Here is an 18,263-nt window from a genome sequence, read left to right as displayed (position 1 = left end):
AATAAAAGTGCAAAATAATAAAAAAATAGCAACTTTGTTTTTTTTGACTGTTGGGCCCAACTTAACAAGCCCAACACTTTGTGCACATGTAAAGTGGGTAATTTGTTTGTCCCCTTTATAACCTGTATATACATAAATGTACATGAAAACAGTCTTTACGATTTTTTTATATTCATAGGTCTTTTGCACGGTGTTTAAACCGCACGGGATGGCAGCGAGTTTGCACTGTTTCGGTTCGTCGAACGAAAGTTATTATTGCGCCTGTGAAAAGTTTTTTTACGTATTTATTTTGTTTGTTGAATTAAATCAGTTGATTATGGTTAATAATGTTCTGATTTTGGTACCCCAGTGGCCAACGCTATATTTTATTGTCCAAAGCCGACAGGTCATGCGGTTTTTTCGTCGTTCGGTGTGAACCAGCATCAAGTCTGGTTTAAGGCTAGGAAAGCTTTTGCATTGAGTTTAATGCGAAGCGCTTTCCTATAAATATATAGTTAGGGCCAGGCAACCAAAAATCAACTTTTTTTAAAAACGTTACTTTAAATTAACGAATAATCCTGTAAATGCGATTCTAAATTAAAGCTAAGTAAAACCAATATGATATTAAAGGCTGCATAAGCGAGCATTTTATATAGTATTTTTAGGCAACGAAGGTTAAGAAAAACTAGTTAGTTATTCTTTATTTTCTTAAACAAAATTAAAGTTTCCAAACCAAATTAGTAATTGATGCTACATTTTTTATTAACATTTTTTAATAAACATTGCAGCACAATATTGTATAAGTTTACAAATAATGATGTTAACTGAGCATCTTTTCAACTTAAAAGTTAAACTTATTTTTCCCCCAGTTATGACCATGCACCGGGTCTTTTAACTGGGTTTTCCTTTTAAAGGAATTATGTGAAAGTTATTGCAATGCGGTTTCTCGAAAAAAATCGATGCTAAAAAATCAAAAAAGTATTATTACAATTAACTTGATTAAACTTTTGGTGGGAAAAAACAAAAATAATACTGTTTAGAAATGGTTTTATTGGTAGGCTACTTCAACAATATTTGCCTTTCCAAAAAAAATTTAATTACAATTAAAAGTTGACAAAAATTTTTTAGCTATAAGTTATTAAAAAAAAGTTTTTAATTTTGTAATTTCATGTTATAAAAACTTCATGGTTATATTTACAAAACAACGTATAGCAATAATATTAAAACATTTCGTTGCGAAGAGTACGACCAAATTTGTCATAGAAAATTTTGCCTTCATTTGCTGGGTCGCTATCTTTTATCATTTCGTCGACCTCTTCGTCAGTTAATTTCTCTCCCAAAGTTGTCATATAATTTTGTAGTTCTGCTGTTGATACGTACCCCGTCAATGATTTGTCAAATACCCTTAATAAAACAACAATAAAAATGTGTTTTGTTAGATAAAACAACCTTAATGTAATCGGTAAAGTAGTTTTAAATTCGATGATATATTGAACAGGTTTGCTTTTTCGACAATGTTTTACATTGGGCATTGTTCTATGGGGTTCAAAAAATAATCTAATGTTTTTATTTTTAGCTTTATTTGGCTACAGAGAACTTACACTATCTTACTTAAACGCGTCAGTTAATTGGTTTTCCATTTCCTCAGATGATTTCATAGTTCATCTAAACAATTCAAGTACGTCTTTATACTTTGCCTCTCCATTACCTTTCTGATCCAACTACTAATTTAAAAACATTATTAAATTAAACAGTATATTTTGGAATATATCTTTATCCTCAATGTGGTAAGGTCAAATGCGCAACTTAAACATAGAGTAACAACTGTTACCCTGACCCAGTCTTGAGTTGTTTGTAGCAATTTCGGATATTATAGATTATTATGGTCCGATAATTATGCTGCTGATTAAGTACTGGCTCAGCAGTAGTTTATACCGTTCAAAGCTTCTTACTTGAAGGCGTTAAAGCATTAGAGCAGTGGGGATTGAACCCACAACCTTATATGGACTAGCAAGTGATCTTACCACTACACTACGCTGCCGGTTTGTGTACCTTCTTGTAATCTTCAATCTCTGTCTCAGTTGGTGTTTGACCGGCCGCTCTTAACACTCCAGCTACGTTATCAATGCTGACGTAATCATTTTCTTCTGTCTTAAACTTTTGGAAAGACTCCCTAAAAAGTGTTTCATCTTTTTCCGTAACTCTTTCTTCCATTTTTCCGAATCAATTTTTTGCTATTGTCAAAAAAAAAACATTTAAAAATCTACTGTTTGGCATTAATATTTTTTAAATTTAGCGAGCTAACAAAAACCTCAAAATTATTCTTAACTTACAATACATTTAATGTATAACTCATATAATATGCGGTTAATTAACATGTCAACCTACAGTTTTATCTAATAAACCAACTCTACAGTTACTTTCAAAGCTATGAGATTTAAGAACAACTTGTGGCTATTGTTCTAACAAAAGTTTTTTTTTGACTTACAAACAAAAGTTTAACAATAAGACCAGTTATCTGAGGTACACCTTCTGTGGAAGTATCGTATTTCAGCAACACAGTACAATCTAGCTAACGTTTATGTTAAAAAAGAAATATTTTTATAAAGAGTTGTATTTGAATTTCTTTAAGTCCACAACTTACGGTCTGTAGATAACCCAGAACAAGTATATTATATTGAATAGCAATAACTTTTAGATGAACGTAGAACTAATTTTTTTAAATATTTTGTATGTTTTAGTCAAAGTACTTTTGAAAATTGTACGGAGATGTTGTGATAAATAGCTGACGGTTAGTTTGTGAGCAGAAGAGTTGTTCACCTAAGTTGTTGCTTAAAAAAAGTAATTATAGAACTATATGTTAGAAGTAGATTAAGAAATTTTTCCATTAAAGTGTTTTTAGTAACATATATGTTTATTGCAGTATTTTATAAATAAAATCAACTTTAATTCTATAATTACTTTTTTTAAGCAACATAAAAAATAAAATCAATTTTAAGTCCAATCCCGATTATGGATAATCTTTTAATTTTGTGCAATCTCCTATGTTTTAGCGTTAAAACTGTTAGGCACGTATTATTTTTGTTACAATTATTTTTTTTGTAAAAAATACCTTAAAGAGAAGGTTAAAAAGAAAAATTGTAGTAGTATTTATGTTACGATTTGGAATTTAATTTTTTAGGTTAAATAATAAGTTAATTTAAATTATTTATAATTTAATACTTTGTAAAAAAGGCAATGTATATGTAAGTTTAAGGTGTTGTGATGTATTTTAGTGCTTAGTAATCAACATTTCTTAAATACAGCTTAGTTGAATTTTAGTAAAACAAATAGTTGGGATACTCATTAAGTGATTTGTAAAGTTGGTTTGCAGACAAAAGACGACAAAAGACAGCATTTGCCACACACAACTTTATTAACAAAACATTGCTAATAAGAATATTATGAAATCAAATGCATAAAATATTACAATATGTATAAAAACTCAAAAAAAATTATTAAGGTAATGTGTTCTCATGAATAAGGCTATAACTAAATTCAGTGTAATGAATTTTGCCTTCGTTTGCAGTGTCGGCATCTTTTATCATTTCGTCGACCTCTTCGTCTGTTAATTTTTCTCCCAACGTTGTCATATATTCACAAAGTTCCGCCGCTGTGATGTAGCCCAACATTGATTTATCAAACACCCTTAATACAAGAATAAAGGTGTTTTTATGTTTAATACTACAACTTTTACCTTTTTAATCGGTTGAAAACATTTTTTAGAATGCAATCAATGTGTTGCAATTGCGATTGTTGTGGCTTTTGGACAAATTTCAATTTTATTTGTAGAGTTATTAAGTATTAAACTAACAGACAAAAAATGAATATACTTAAACGCGTCAGTTAATTCGTCATTCATTTCCAAAGTGGTTTTCATAATTCGTCCATTCAGTTCAAGAACGTCTTTATACTTTGCCTCTTCATTACCTTTTGGGTCCAATTCCTAAGTTAAAACCGTTATTAAATCAAATAAAATATTTCAAAACCAATAGTGACCTAAACATAATTGTGTTAAGTGTTGACTTATTTTTGTATATAGGTTATAAAAATCAAAATGTCACCATGTTTAGCATGTTTATTTTAAAAAAAACGTTTTTAATTTGATAAAAAACATTAAACATCCTTTTTATAATCTTCAACTTCTGTCTCAGTTGGTGCTTGACCGGCCGTCGAACTTTTTGAACCATTCCTTAAACTGAAGTTCCTGTTCTTGTGTTAACTTTTCTCCCATTTTCAATTAAATGATTACAATCCAAGATTTGCAAGCTGTTTAAAACCTCAAACTTTTGCTTAATATGTATTTATTTTAATGTGACCTAAGCATTATGTATTTAAACAACATAGACAATTTTACCTATTAAATTAACACTACAAGTACTATTTAAGTTGTTAGATAAATTAGTTTAATAAGTAGCCTACTGTTAACTACCTGTGTCTATTGTTTCACCATATGTTCTCATTTGACTTGGCGAACACAAGCCTAACAAAAAGGCTAGTTATCTGAGCCTACACTTCCTGTTGAAGCATCGTATTTCAGTAAACAAAGTACAATCTAGCTATAACTTTTTATAAAAAAAATCGAATATTGTTGTAATAAATTTTATTAAGTACTGTTACATCTTTATAATTAATAATTTAGGTACGTCTAAATAACCAAAACCAATAACATTTGTAAAAAACATAAATTAAAATGTTGTTCCTTATATTTGGCAAGTGTCAACCACGGATTTCCTTCACTTTGATTTTCTTTTCCGTGAATATGCGTAAAAGATACGAAGTTTCGCTATTAGAATAAAACGTTGAAGGAATAATGACATAGTGGCCAGGTAGAAGCGAGGTTTGAATTGAAACTTGTCGTTGTTGTTTGTAAATTTTCGAAGATTTAACGGAGTTGTCGCGATTTCGTAAATAGCGAACAGCTAGTTTTCTGGCAGGTGCGTTGTTCACCTAAATTACAAAAAAAATTATAACACAACTACAATTATATGTTTTCCGAATATATTGGTGTCTTTACAGCTAAAGTATAAGGTAATTCTATAAATCGAACCAACTTTATAAATCTTAAGTCCAAGCCCAAAGGTTGGTAGTTCACCAAATTTATCTAATCTCCTATGCTCTTGCATCAAACCTATCTGGATTGAGCACTTTCCCATTTCATTGTTGTTATCTACTTTTGGGTGGAATTCATCTTTAAAAAAAGACAATTACTTAATAACGTTATTGATTTTGTATGGTTGCAAAGTCTTATTTGTTTGATTATATGACTAGCTGTTTCGCAAAAAAAATAATATAAGTAAAATAAATTGTACCTGGATTTGTTAAATGTAGATGAAACTGCGGATTAGTGGCGTATTTGTAAATGTCATTTGTTGAGCCTCCTGCGTTTACCCCACTTTTCCAACTCCCATTAATTGTTGATAAATGCCATCTAAGTTTATCAATAGTTCCATTTACAATATTATTAAATCTAGTTTCTTTGCTTTATTATTGCACACCCTATAATTTAGCGAGATTGCATATAGCAACGGTTGTATTAGTTAAAGCATAAAAAGGGACTATAAACATGTATTTGTGTTTCAAATACAGTATCTAAAAATATATTGTGGCTAACCATGGCGCAGAATAATACGCGATTAATTTATCGCTTAATAAGCGGCTATAGTTAGATCATAGATTCTGGAAGCGATGTTAGACATTTATCGCGATTTTATATGACTGACTAGTAACATCTTGTTGGGACTCAGAGGGATAATTTTTAACGTACGTAAGATTTGTAGTGGTATTTGGTATTGTTTTTACCAGTAAAAAAAAAACGAATTAAAAAATAAATATCTATAGGCTAATTTTGCCTTTTATCAAATGATATTCCATCTTCGTTAAAGTCGGGGGAAAGAGTACATATTGAAATGTGATGAAAATGTTGACAAAAATCCTGGTAGGACATCCACCATTCCCCGTCATTATCAATTTTTCTTTTTAATCTTCTCTGTGTTGAACGTTTTAACTGTGACCACCACTTTGACCTACAATACAGTGAGCCAACTATAAAGTTCAAAAAGTACATCTAAACACTTTAAAGTCACCTGAATAAATTAAAAATTTTTAAAAAAAAATAAATAAAGAAAATTCTTTTTAAGCCTCAAACAGTTACAATTTCCCTTTTTTCCTTGTTGATGTCAACTATCTGTTATTACTGTTTAATGTTTTTATATATTGTATAAACTTTATCAAATAAACCTGTCGCTCCATCGACCCGACCATTCCGTTTCGTCGCCCCATGGATTTCTTATACGAAGTAAATTTTCTTGCTCTTTGGATTTTAATTTAACCTAATACGATAATAAATGAAGTTGTGTAAAAACATTTTTAAATCCATGTTCTACAAAAATGTAAATACCTTTTCAACTGCTGTAACTGTATAAGCATGCCCGACAACTAAGCCTGTGGAAGAATCAATCACACTCTCGTTATCAGGATTCGAACCTGAATCTACTGAACAGCAAACAATGCTATCGTGTCTCACAGCACTTTAACGAGTATTACATTTTTTAGAATTAGTTTTTAATGTCTAATATATAACATTATAAGAACTGTTCTAAACGTGAAAAATTATGGGGTTTCGTAATACTTTTATTTATTTCTTACATTTTAATTCTTCGCAAGAGTTTTTGTTTTTTCTTTGTTGTTAGTTTGTGTAAATCAAATTCAATTGACAAGCCCCCAGTTAAATCTTCCATCGCGTCAGCGCTAAACCCACCGACGATTGCATCGTAAGAACCGTGAAGTCTTAAAAAATACAACATTTTCAATTCGCTTTTAGACTATACTCTTAAGATTTAAAATCCCTTTGCAATAAAATACAATGCTGACTTATTTAAAAATGAAAACGGTAGTGGCACATTTAACAATAACTGAATTACTTGGCATAAGCCTTTTCCAAATAAGAAATCCAGAATTCGTCGTTATTTAAACTTCTAGCGTATAGCTGACTAAAACCGTCACAAGTTGGCAGATTGTCGTCTATTATAACTTCAACCCATTTCCCAAACCTCCAAAATCTAAACCTAAGCAAACCTGTGTAATTTCCTGTTTTATCGTCTGGATATAATACTTGACCAGGTGGCATAATCTGTGTAAAACGTTGAAAAAAATTATTCAGATGCAAAACAAAAACAGTATTAGTATAGTCAGATAGTATGATCCCAATTTTTTCTTTTAAATACAAAGTTTTATTAGACAAAAAACCGGAAACTTTTAATGACTTTAAATTGAGAAGTAAAAAACAGTTTAATCAGTTCATAAGATAAAAAACTTTTTTTATATATATTCTTCTTACTTTGTTAATAACGTCGGATCGACTGGCTATCCCAGCGCAAGCTGATAAAAAATAACAATCTCCGATATTACCCTGAATTACATCGTGTTTAGATGTTCCACTTACAACCAAACTTGGTCTTCGAGAAAAAACCTGCTCAGAAGGCGATTTTAAACCGTTTTAGCGTGACTAAAATGTTTAAATTTAAATTTATCTACTATCTTTTATAATGTCTTTTGATAACAATATTTGTTTAGATATAATGCAGTTTTTTTATAACCATAGTCAATTTGCTAACCTTAGCTCTTTTCCAATAAATTAATCCATTTTCTTTAGATTTAACTAAAGCATTACTGTCTGGTGGAAATTTAGGATCAATAAAAATGTAATTTGGCACAATCTTTCGACGGTCGTCGATATATTGCTTCATTTGATTATAATTCTGTTTTATTAACAATATTACTCATACCGACAATGTAATATATGAAAGTTTACTTTGTTGGAAAGAATAGATCTCTGTTTTGTATGTTTTAAATTTAAGTTTATAAATTTTGTATTTTTAATTAAACAATATGCTAAAACTTACCGTTTCCAGACCGAGCAAAAAATTCTTTCCCGACAGTGGTCGTTCAAGGTTGGTAATTATTTCGACAGACACCTTACCTTCGTTAGGAAAAACTGGGTCTAACTGCTTGTCCATCATTTTAGTAGTTCTTTACCGAGAGTTTAGTTAACTGATAATTTAAATTTTCACTTTCAAGTGTCTATTGTTTTCCAGTACTTTAATACCTTACCTCAATTTAACACGGGAATAATAAAAGTGTCAAGTTACGTTGTTTGTTTTGTAAAATTATGATATTTTATTGTAAGGCGATACACAACAATAAAAAATTTATTGTAAGACTGTATATAAAGACTGTGACGTAACATAGGAGATGTATTTTTATTGTTTTTTTTTGGGTTAAATTTACACAATTGTTAAGGAATCTCAGTTGAAAAAGTTGCCTTTTAAACAAAAGTGTTATTTTGTTGTAATATTAATAATTAAAAAATTATTATATGTTTTTTTTATAGAATGCACATAAATTTTATACACACAATAAAATAATTATGCAATGTTAGTATATAATGTTGACCTATAGTGGTAAGGCTAGCTTCACGACCAAAGCACAAACTAACATTTGTTACTCTGACCTAATCTCAAGTTGCCTTTTAACAATTTTGGATACTATTAAATACAATTTTGGATATTTATAAGTTTCTGAATAATTGTTGCATCAGAAGTAAATATCTTTTACAGCACTCTACTTAAAGACTCTACATTTAACTTGAGTGTTTCTGCAGGTATTTTTTACTCGCAATGGTAAGAGAGTTGGTCACGAATTGGTCATGATGCCCAAGGGAGGCTTTTATCCAGCTGTGGATATGCTAAGCTACTATGAGAACGTCTAAAAAATTTAAAACCTTCAAGTGTTTAAAACCAAAATAATTAAAGGGATTTGGCTAATTTTAAGACCAAAAGGTGTTGCCTTTATTTGGTAGGAAACAAACACTGCGCTTATGATGTCATAAATATTCCGAAGGTGTCCTACAATCTGTAACCTGTTTGTGATGTCACAAATGATGTTTTCTTTAAAATGCTTAGGACACATAGAAATAGTTGCATAAAGTGATGACTTTTGAAAAATTCCTATTTTGGTTGTATCTGGGTTATATTTAACATATGTTATGTTAAAAAAATGCAAAACTGTTAAAAAAAAAATGTGTTAAAAAAATGTGTTTTTTCTTATTATGTATTTGAAAAAAAAATCATTTTGTTATTGCGAATGTATTCATTTTTCTCTTATCTATCCAAATATTGAGTTAATTATTGTTTGTAAGAAAAATAAAGTTGTGAACTTTTAATATGTAGTTTTTGATAATATGGTGTTCCAATCCTTTTATTTTCTAAATTTAAATGAACAATAAAACAGTTATAAAGCGTGTAAAATGATTTATTTGCAACGAACCACTTTTGGTTAAAAACGCTACCTAAGTTAAGTAATACTTCACATTTTCGTAATAACCCAATTCAAGTAGATTACACTCAAGTTAGCATTTAAAGTAGATAAATGTTAAGTCGGTGTCTATATATTGATCCTAGGCTTTTTTTTAATTAATTACCCGCATTTTGACAGGTAAGGTTTTAGTAATGGCATTATAACCAGATGCCTAAAAATTTTAAAATATCTAAAAGCAATCCTTTGCAAGGATTACGTTTTGTAAACCGTAAATAATGGTCAAAATATGTCACGCTTGATTTAATTGCACCAATATTAGGAGTTTTAAATAATATTTGTTTTATAGCTTACATAAATAATAAAAAACGTCTATTTTAAATAAAACAAACTTGTATATTGCAAAATTTCCATTTTTTATTAAAATTAAAGAATAAATTAAAATTTGTCAATAAAGTATCTTTCAAGATAATGTCTAAATTACTTTACCTTTTAAAATGTTATTAAAACGTTTTCAAACAGCTTTATACTGCATTGTTTATGTACTTTTCTTTAAAAAAACTTTTAAGTTTTAAAATGGGCCGTTAAGTTTGTTGACCAAACCTATTACATGCAAACGGGACACAAAATTACAAATAAAATCTAATCGCTAACTAACTCTTTAACGGCGAAATAAAAACCGAGTGCAGAAAATTTACCGGTAAAATTATAATTTTTAGTGTTTGGAGGTTAAAGAGATTACTTACGTTGTTTTAGGTAGCATACAATAAAGAATGCTTCGACATACAGTAGACTGGAGACCGAGTCTAATTTTGCGGCAATTATGGTGAAGTGTCCTCGTCAAAATATAAAAAAGATGCTGTAAAATTATGTAAAATGAATTAAATTCGTAAAAAATTTAATTTAATGTGATTTAAAAAATGCGACTAAATTAAGTAATGCCATAATAAGTTAATAACGACAATTGACACTTAATTGGTTATAATATAACAGACCAAACAAACTAAAAAAAACAACTTAATTGTTATTTCCTAACCAAATTTTATGCCCACGTTCTGCTGCTGGATCTATTTAAAACAGGCAAGGTTGCGATTGTGGAAAGTGCAATGAGCAGTGACAGTATGACGTGAAATAAAACGTCAAAAAGGAAAACATTTCATTGCAATAAAACACGGACACATCAAAGGGCAAGAAAATTCATAAGTTCACATAAGTAACATGAGGTGAAATGATAACGATACATGCAATAATGAATGAAAGAAAAAACGCGTTATAGGTCATTGCTGCGCTTCGAGAAGGTACAGCTTTCGAATGTCCCGCCAAAGAACCGTTGTGGCGGTTTTTACACGCACGCGTCGTACAAGTCCGTTACAGTCACTTTGACATTGTTCTATAATTCCCTTCGGCCAGTATCCTCTCTTAGTTGTGTCCACAATCAACACTACGTCAACAACAGAAAAATTTCTCACGGGCCGAAGCCATTTTTGTCGTAATTGTAAAAGCGGCAAATATTCTTTTAGCCATCGCGTCCAGAATTGATCGACAGCTAGTTGGGTCAGGCGCCATGACTTTTTATAACCATCCACTTTTATAAATTCTCCAGGGGGCAATGACACATCGATTGCTCCTTTTAAAATCATACTTGGAGAAAGCGTTTCCAAGTCTCGTGGATCATCACTAATGGGGGTTAAAGGTCGGTTATTCAAAATCCTTTCTACTTCAGTGAGCAATGTCATGAGACCGTAATCGTCAAGAACTCGCTCACCGGTAACTGAACGTATAATTTTTCGAACAGTTCTTATTATACGCTCCCATACTCCGCCTTGATGGCTTGCAGCAGGGGGATTAAATCTCCAATCTATTTCATTTTGCAACATGGCATCGTGCATTTGTTTTTTATTCCATTTTCGTATACCCATACGAAGTTCACGTTCGGCACCGACAAAATTAGTGCCATTGTCGCTGAATATTTGCTTTGTTGTTGGCCTTTTTGCGATGAACCGTCTGTATGCATCGATGAAGGCATTTGTTTCTAGCGACTGCGTAAACTCAATATGAACTGCTCTGGTGGCCATACAGGTAAAAACACAAGCATAGCGCTTAACTTGGCTCCGTCCTAGCTTGACAGGTATGGGGCCCATATAATCGACACCAACACAGGTAAATGGTGGCTTGTTGGCAGTAACTCTTGATGAGGGTAATGCAGCCATCATTTGTTCTCCAATTTTTGCGTTCCATCGTCTACATTGTCTGCAGTTTCGTAGTACATTTAGAACTGCTGCCTGGCCACGCAAAATCCAAAAACTTTCCCGGATAGAGGCTAACACATGCAAGGTTCCGGAATGGCCTTGACGTATGTGATGAGATGAAATAATTAAGGCAGTAACAGGGTGGTCTGAAGGCAAGATCATCTGATGCTTTGCATGTCTATTAATCAAAGACTTTTGTAATCTTCCTCCAAAATACATTACATTATTGACCAAAATGGGAGACAACTTTTGCAATGAGCTGAGAACCTTTGACTTGCGAAGTTCTCCTTTACTCATTACTACAGGCGAGTGAAAGTTCTCATGGTTAGAAAGCAACTTAATAACCTCGGGAAAAACGTCGTGCTGAACAGCATATACAATAGCAGTAGTGGCAGCATCTATCTCCTGACAACTAAGGAAATTGGTGTTGACCGAAGTTGAACTTTCTGCTAAATTTCGAGTTTCAGCATTCCACCTCAGGTATTGCTTATAGCGAAGAAGCCACGCAACGTTGTAATTGGGAAAAGGATGAATAGCGAGAAAAAAGGCGCCCAATGCCAGTGCTGTACTTTCTTTTGCAAAGTTGCACTTTGCTGGTTCTTGTTTTAACTCAGGATCGTCGTTGGTAAGCGGTGGTAAAACTTGTGGGCGAGCGGGCCATTCATTAACAACTTGACCCATAAACTGCGGGCCATTAAACCAAATTTCGGCCTTATCTACTTTGTCTGGCATAAGACCTCGAGATGCTATGTCAGCCGGGTTACGTTTGGTGTCAACGTGTTTCCATTGACATAGCTTAGAAAGACCGTGAATAAATTCTAATCTATTGGCAACGAAAGTGTGAAATCGTGTTGACGTATTAATAATGTATTGAAGCACCGTCGTTGAATCCGTCCAGTAGAAAATGTTGTCCAGCTTATATTCAAGCTCTTGCTGAATTAGCGTGCTTAGTTTTACGGCAATAACGGCTGCCGTAAGCTCAAGTCTCGGCGTGCTTACAGGTTTCAAAGGTGAAACACGAGACTTGCCTATAACAAAAGAACATAAAATCACATCATGCAAATCAACAACACAAAGATAACTAACGGCTCCATAGCCTAGACTGCTTGCATCACAAAACGTGTGCAGCTGAATACTTTTTGACATGCTCAAAGAAGACTTAAGGCATCTAGGAACGCTAATGCGCTTTAAAAGGGTTAGATTACGTAACCATGCTTCCCATTTAGTGATATGACTGTTGGGTAATAGATCGTCCCAACCTACTTGTGAATTGCATGCTTCCTGCAGTAATTTACGTGCAGATAAAATGAATGGTTGGGCAAAGGGTCATAGACCTGACTTACCATAGAAAGAATACCACGTCTAGTAGAAGGTTTTAATTGAACGTTTCCCTCACCTTAAAACAATCAAGGGCGGTGTCCCAATAAACACCTAACGCACGTACAGTTGGCAACTCATGTAAATCAAGATTTAACGTAGACGATGCCAACTCTGCAGAAGGAACAGAAGCAAGTATAGTTTTGTCGTTACTAATAAACTTAGTTAAATGGAAGCCACCGCTTTTAAGAAGCGGTTGAATATCATGTAACAAATGCAAGGCTTCACTAATGCAAGGATACACTACTACACGATTTTAGCATATCATCAACATAAAAATTTCCCCTTACAGTACTCAGAATTTGTTTGTTTGCACCGGTCAGGTTGTCGTCGGCTGTCTTACGTAATGCGAATGCAGCGCAACTCGGCGATGACGTCGCTCCAAAAATGTGAACGTTCATGCGGTAATCAACCGGAGTTCGGGACAGGTCGTTTTCTGGCCACCACAAGAACCTGACATCCTGATCACTGGGATCAACGAACACCTGGTGAAACATGCCCTTTATATCCGCTACTAAAGCGATTTTTTCCTGGCGAAAGCGCAAAGCACGCCAACCAGGTTATTAGTTAAATCAGGTCCCTGTAACAAATAGTCGTCAAGAGATAGGCATAAATGTTTAGCAGCACAATCAAAAACAATACGAAATTTAGGGCCTGTAAAATGATGAGGTATATAATATTTAAAGTTACTTAAATTCCTAATTTCACCATCTAGAATCATTGTGGCATGGCCACTATTTACGTATTTAGTAACCTTATCCCCATACCTGGAAAAAAGTTCAGGGTTAGCCCGTAATTTCTTCTTTAAGTGCTGAAGCCTACGTTCAGCCATTTTCCAATTGTACGACGGTCTTGCAAAATCGTCCTTCCACGGTTATCCAATCTGGTAATGACCGTCAACCTTTGCAACGGTCGATTCCATTATTCCTAGGGCCCTTTTATCCTCTATGGATGCCTCATTGCGTTGAACGTCGTTTAAATCCTTAAAGTCTTGATTAAATGCATTAACCAATATCTTACAAGAAGCGTCAATGTCATCTAAGCTGTGTAGAAAATTAATTTTTCGAGCGTTGTTATCTGACCTTTTTGAGTAGTCAGAACCAAATAGTGTCCTGTCAAGCGCTGTATGCAAGCCAAATGGCTGACCAGGTTTACCGACACGTTGCTCCTTCAATCTAAAGGCTTTATGCACATTGTTACCCAGAAGTAATTCAATTTTGGCGTTCTTAAGTTTCGGAAACTTTAGATCTCTAAGATGCGCAGAGCGGTTTGCTATTTCTTTAGTGGGTATGCTCTCGCTTACGTCAACCAAGTCGTTTAAAACAATTAGTTCGTTTACATTAAACGCTTCAGGTTCGTCAAGACCTTGAATATGCATACCTTTAACAATAGTATCATACTCAGTCAGTAAATTTGCTGTAAAGAGCTCTATATGACGCTCGACTTTCCTGAGCCCCAATTGACGGGCTAACTTTCCTGTACAAATACTGGTATCGGAACCATCGTCCAAAAATGCGTAAGTCTGGACGGCTTTGTTTGGGTCACTGCCCCTAACTTTTACTGGTAGCACTTTAAACCATTTAACATTTTTTCGTTTCTGTGTGCCGCAAGCGGTGACAGCTCTTTCATCGTTGTTCTCTTTATTTGTAGGTGCGCTTGAGTTTTCATTCGGTTGTGGTTTGTTATAATGCAGCTAAGTGTGGTGTCTTTTGCTACATGTTTTGCAGGCCATTGTTGTAGGACAATTGTTATTCATGTGGCTCGTATCGATCGATGGTCGTTTTCATTTTAAATATTTCGCAGCGCCACAGCTGGTGTCCTTTCATACACAAAGGACAGCATACAATCGATAATGGCGCCGTACCTTTCTCCTTTACATTAAAACTTTTGCTGGCAGGCCGATTTAATTTCGATTAAAATCGCCTCCCTTTAATGTCAGAAAATTTCTTATCACATTGCTCAAAATGAATGCACTGGTAGTAATGCCTTGATGATCGGGCTAAATCCCTTACAAACTGTAATAAATCATCAAAGGTTGTTTTTCTACCAGTTCGTTCTCTATCTTTTGAGATTTTAATAAAATCACGCCGCACTTGTTTGGGCAATCGTCGATAAACTTTGCTTATCGTCTCACGGCTGTTTAATTCGGACTCATAACCTCCCGCATTCAAAGTACAGCTGCAGTAATACATGCTGTCTGCCAATTTATTCCAAGCATCGGAATCTGACTCAGATATAGGAGGCCCAATTAGTATGGTTTCCATTGCCGCATCCATAATTAGATCACTGGCGCGAAACTTTTCATCGATTCTCGACCTCGGCTCTTTGTAGGCCTCCGTTCGGTTACGTATAACTTTGCAACCTTTAATTGCCTCAAAAGCCTCGCCAGTGCAATATTTCAACATATGAATTGTTATAACAGGGCGAATCGTATTCCAAAATATATGACGTACTAAAATATAATTCTGAAATCATTCCAAGTTACCACACGAAAAATATAACACAAAAAAGGCGAAACACAAATCACGTGACTTCCTAAGAACGTTGGAGAAAGGAAAAAACTTAAATGACCAGGCGATAAGGCGATACAAAAAAGAAACGCATAAAGGCGGCTAATGGTGTCCAACTGAGTGTAAAATTGCATTTAAAATTAATGGAAAATATAAATTGTTTTTTCATATAAATGGACTTAACAAAGATAAAACATTTTATATTCATTCGGTTGTGGTCTGTCGTTTATCAGTAAAAATCATATTTATTTACTATGGTGTGGAGGGTCAGTATTACAGCCTAAACATAAAGAAAAATATATTGCCACAAAACCCAATCTCAAGTAAACTGTGACATTTTAATATCCAGGGTGATACAGTATGGAAGCAGAAGGGTCAGAAGCCAGGATTTCATGTAGTAAAGCCTAATGACTTTACCATTACGACACACTGTCGGATTTATATGAATTCAAATATTTTTACAATGGATTATGCTATGCTCCACCAAGTGGTGCAGTTAACTCAATATTATGGAAAGAAGCCACGATGTTTCGTAGATTTTTATAGAGGTTACAAGTAACATTAATTAGACCGACAGCGTGGTGTAGTCGTAAAAACACTTGCTACACCCTATGAGACTGTTGGTTCAATTCCCACTGCTCTTATGGTAGCACCCTTGATTAAGGCGCTATAAATGATGTAAACTTCTGCTAAGCTAGCACTAATTAGCAGCATAATTGTTGGACAATTATAATCCATAAAATCCGAAACTGCCACAACAAACTCGAGACTAGGTTGGGGTAACAGTTGTTACTCTATGTTTAGGTCACGCATTCGACCTTTCCACATTAAGGGTAAAGATATATACAAAAAAAATTATTATATCACTGATGATATTGAAGATGATTATGGCAACCTACTATATCAAAATTCTAAAACTAAATAAAAGATAGTTTTGCCTGTATTAAGTTTTATGTCGCCAGCTTCGCTTGTTAACTATCAAATATAAAATAAATAGCGCTTTATTAGTCGGTGGCATTTAAAACACAACATAAAGTCATGGTTTGATTCTTAATGCTTTTATACCATGGAGCTTTTGAGTATATTTATGTTAACAGGACAAATTTTCTCAGAGTCCATAACCAATTAGCAGGTTAACTATTAGTTAATAAAAATTGATAATATTTCCTATCTGCTAAAGACATCTTAAAACTGGGTTGGGGTAACAAATGTTATTCTTTGTTTAGAAAAAAGAAAAAAAAAATTTTTTTACATTGGTAATCAACATATTAAAATTGTTTTATGAAAGAGACAGAATATATATAAATTTACTAGAAAATAAATGTTTTACTTTAAATGAACAATTTTTTTTTAGGCAATGGCAATAAGCCTATGTACACACAGAATATTTTAAGCAAAATGAGATTAGAGAAAATGTATAGACTTTTGTGGGGAGGATGATTCTACACTTGTACGTGATATAAATGGGGATAGAAAGCTGATATTATTTGTGTAAATTTTGATTTTAATGTTACTTTTATATCTTTAAATACAAGGTAGGAAAATAATAAAATCCAAAACAATAAATTTGTCTTCTTTATAATGGGTTTGTGTTTCTAAAGTGTTTAAATATATTTTGATGTGTATTGTAACGGTTTTGTTATAAAATCACTCAATTTGTTATGTAATCACAGTTTTATTAACTTTATTGTCCCTTATTCAAATAGAATCCAGGTTAAACACCATACATATATACAATAACAATAACGCAATATAATATAATATTCCTATCCCAAATTTAAACAAAAGATTATACCAAACTATCAAAAACAAAGTAGCATACACTAAAAGTACCAACACTATACAAAAAAGATAAGAGAAGTGGCTCATAGATAACAAGATAAGTAAGTTAGAGCCCCCGAGGAGGTGTTAGCGCCAAAAAGCGCACAAAGTTCGCTACATTCCTCCCTTCCCGATGTTTAAATAAGAAGATAATCAATACAATACACAAGCGATACACATTAAAACTACATAACATTAACATGCACCATATAATACAAATAATAAAACGATAATCAAAATGTGAACTTTATAAAGACGAAACAACTACCATTTAACGAAGGGAAATAATGATATATACAACGGTAATAATAACAATGAAGTAAATACGATAACAATAATAAATACATATAAAGAAAAATACGGTGGGTTTTTAACGAAAACGATGTGGTATATTAATGTTGCGGCCTCTGTGTGAGGTTGGTAATTTAATACCATTAGATAGGATGTCCGTGTTTTCAATCTGTGGATTAATCGTTTGTACTGGTGTATTGCCTTGACCATTATTGTTTCGATACCAGTTGGTTGGCAACTTTAAACTATAACGCCATAACCGGTTTCGATTCACGACTTTTGATTGATGTTTTGGTGAACGTCTGATCCGGTACACCACGTCGTTAATACGCTTAATTATCTTAAATGGACCTTTCCACGGCGACGAAAGTTTTGAGGATAGACCCTTTTTTCTTTGGGGGCAATGCAGCCATACAGGTTCCTGTTCGTTTAGTAACGTTGTCGCAGTGGAACGATCGTAATACTTCTTTATTTTTTGGCCGGATAAATGTAGTTTTGTTCGAGCAAATTCATGAGCTTCATCAATGTTGATATGAGCTTTCTTGGCAAATTCCCACGCTGAATATTTAGTGATTTCCGGTCGACCGAATATGAAGTCTGTAGGTAAATTTATTTCCCTGCCAAACATTAGTTTGGCTGGAGTATGCTCAGTACTTTTATGTACTGCTGTACGATATGCCAT

General features: G+C 33.2%; 6 protein-coding genes across 13 annotated transcripts; all 6 read right to left on the bottom strand.

Annotated features, from left to right (window-relative positions):
* Positions 1-739: 739 nt before the first annotated feature.
* Positions 740-2,368, bottom strand: LOC145743340 (calmodulin, striated muscle-like). Of its 8 annotated transcripts, none has more exons than XM_082561277.1 (3): positions 2,032-2,368; positions 1,591-1,703; positions 740-1,383 (listed from the first exon to the last, which is right to left on the bottom strand). In XM_082561277.1, exons 2-3 carry the CDS (start codon positions 1,635-1,637, stop codon positions 1,200-1,202), a joined length of 231 nt encoding a protein of 76 aa, XP_082417403.1. In that variant the 5' UTR covers positions 1,638-1,703; positions 2,032-2,368; the 3' UTR covers positions 740-1,199. The 8 variants fall into 6 exon arrangements, 4 of the variants coding, with proteins under 4 accessions (XP_082417403.1, XP_082417404.1, XP_082417406.1 ...); XR_014281005.1 differs by having other exon boundaries at positions 1,591-1,700; XR_014281006.1 differs by having other exon boundaries at positions 1,581-1,703.
* A 1,013-nt stretch (positions 2,369-3,381) lies between these two features.
* Positions 3,382-4,252, bottom strand: LOC145742462 (uncharacterized). Its single transcript, XM_082560239.1, has 4 exons — positions 4,242-4,252; positions 4,141-4,195; positions 3,852-3,964; positions 3,382-3,666 (listed from the first exon to the last, which is right to left on the bottom strand). Exons 1-4 carry the CDS (start codon positions 4,250-4,252, stop codon positions 3,477-3,479), a joined length of 369 nt encoding a protein of 122 aa, XP_082416365.1. The 3' UTR covers positions 3,382-3,476.
* A 362-nt stretch (positions 4,253-4,614) lies between these two features.
* On the bottom strand, positions 4,615-8,096 carry LOC145742193 (calpain-A-like). The gene is made up of 11 exons (XM_082559975.1): positions 7,923-8,096; positions 7,635-7,778; positions 7,358-7,489; positions 6,942-7,150; positions 6,667-6,807; positions 6,419-6,548; positions 6,259-6,350; positions 5,871-6,044; positions 5,331-5,449; positions 5,073-5,209; positions 4,615-4,968 (listed from the first exon to the last, which is right to left on the bottom strand). The coding sequence occupies exons 1-11, from the start codon at positions 8,037-8,039 to the stop codon at positions 4,738-4,740; spliced, it is 1,626 nt and encodes a 541-aa protein (XP_082416101.1). The 5' UTR covers positions 8,040-8,096; the 3' UTR covers positions 4,615-4,737.
* A 2,514-nt stretch (positions 8,097-10,610) lies between these two features.
* LOC145742460 (uncharacterized) lies at positions 10,611-12,728 on the bottom strand. Its single transcript, XM_082560238.1, has one exon. The coding sequence runs from the start codon at positions 12,726-12,728 to the stop codon at positions 10,611-10,613; it is 2,118 nt and encodes a 705-aa protein (XP_082416364.1).
* A 1,105-nt stretch (positions 12,729-13,833) lies between these two features.
* Positions 13,834-15,364, bottom strand: LOC145742459 (uncharacterized). The gene is made up of 2 exons (XM_082560237.1): positions 14,883-15,364; positions 13,834-14,614 (listed from the first exon to the last, which is right to left on the bottom strand). Exons 1-2 carry the CDS (start codon positions 15,362-15,364, stop codon positions 13,834-13,836), a joined length of 1,263 nt encoding a protein of 420 aa, XP_082416363.1.
* A 2,296-nt stretch (positions 15,365-17,660) lies between these two features.
* Positions 17,661-18,263, bottom strand: LOC145742458 (uncharacterized). Its single transcript, XM_082560236.1, has one exon. The coding sequence runs from the start codon at positions 18,261-18,263 to the stop codon at positions 17,661-17,663; it is 603 nt and encodes a 200-aa protein (XP_082416362.1).

The sequence above is a fragment of the Corella eumyota genome, chromosome 2 (assembly GCF_963082875.1).
Source record: "Corella eumyota chromosome 2, kaCorEumy4.1, whole genome shotgun sequence".
Classification (NCBI taxonomy): domain Eukaryota; kingdom Metazoa; phylum Chordata; class Ascidiacea; order Phlebobranchia; family Corellidae; genus Corella; species Corella eumyota.
This window is presented reverse-complemented; position numbering and strand designations above follow the sequence as displayed.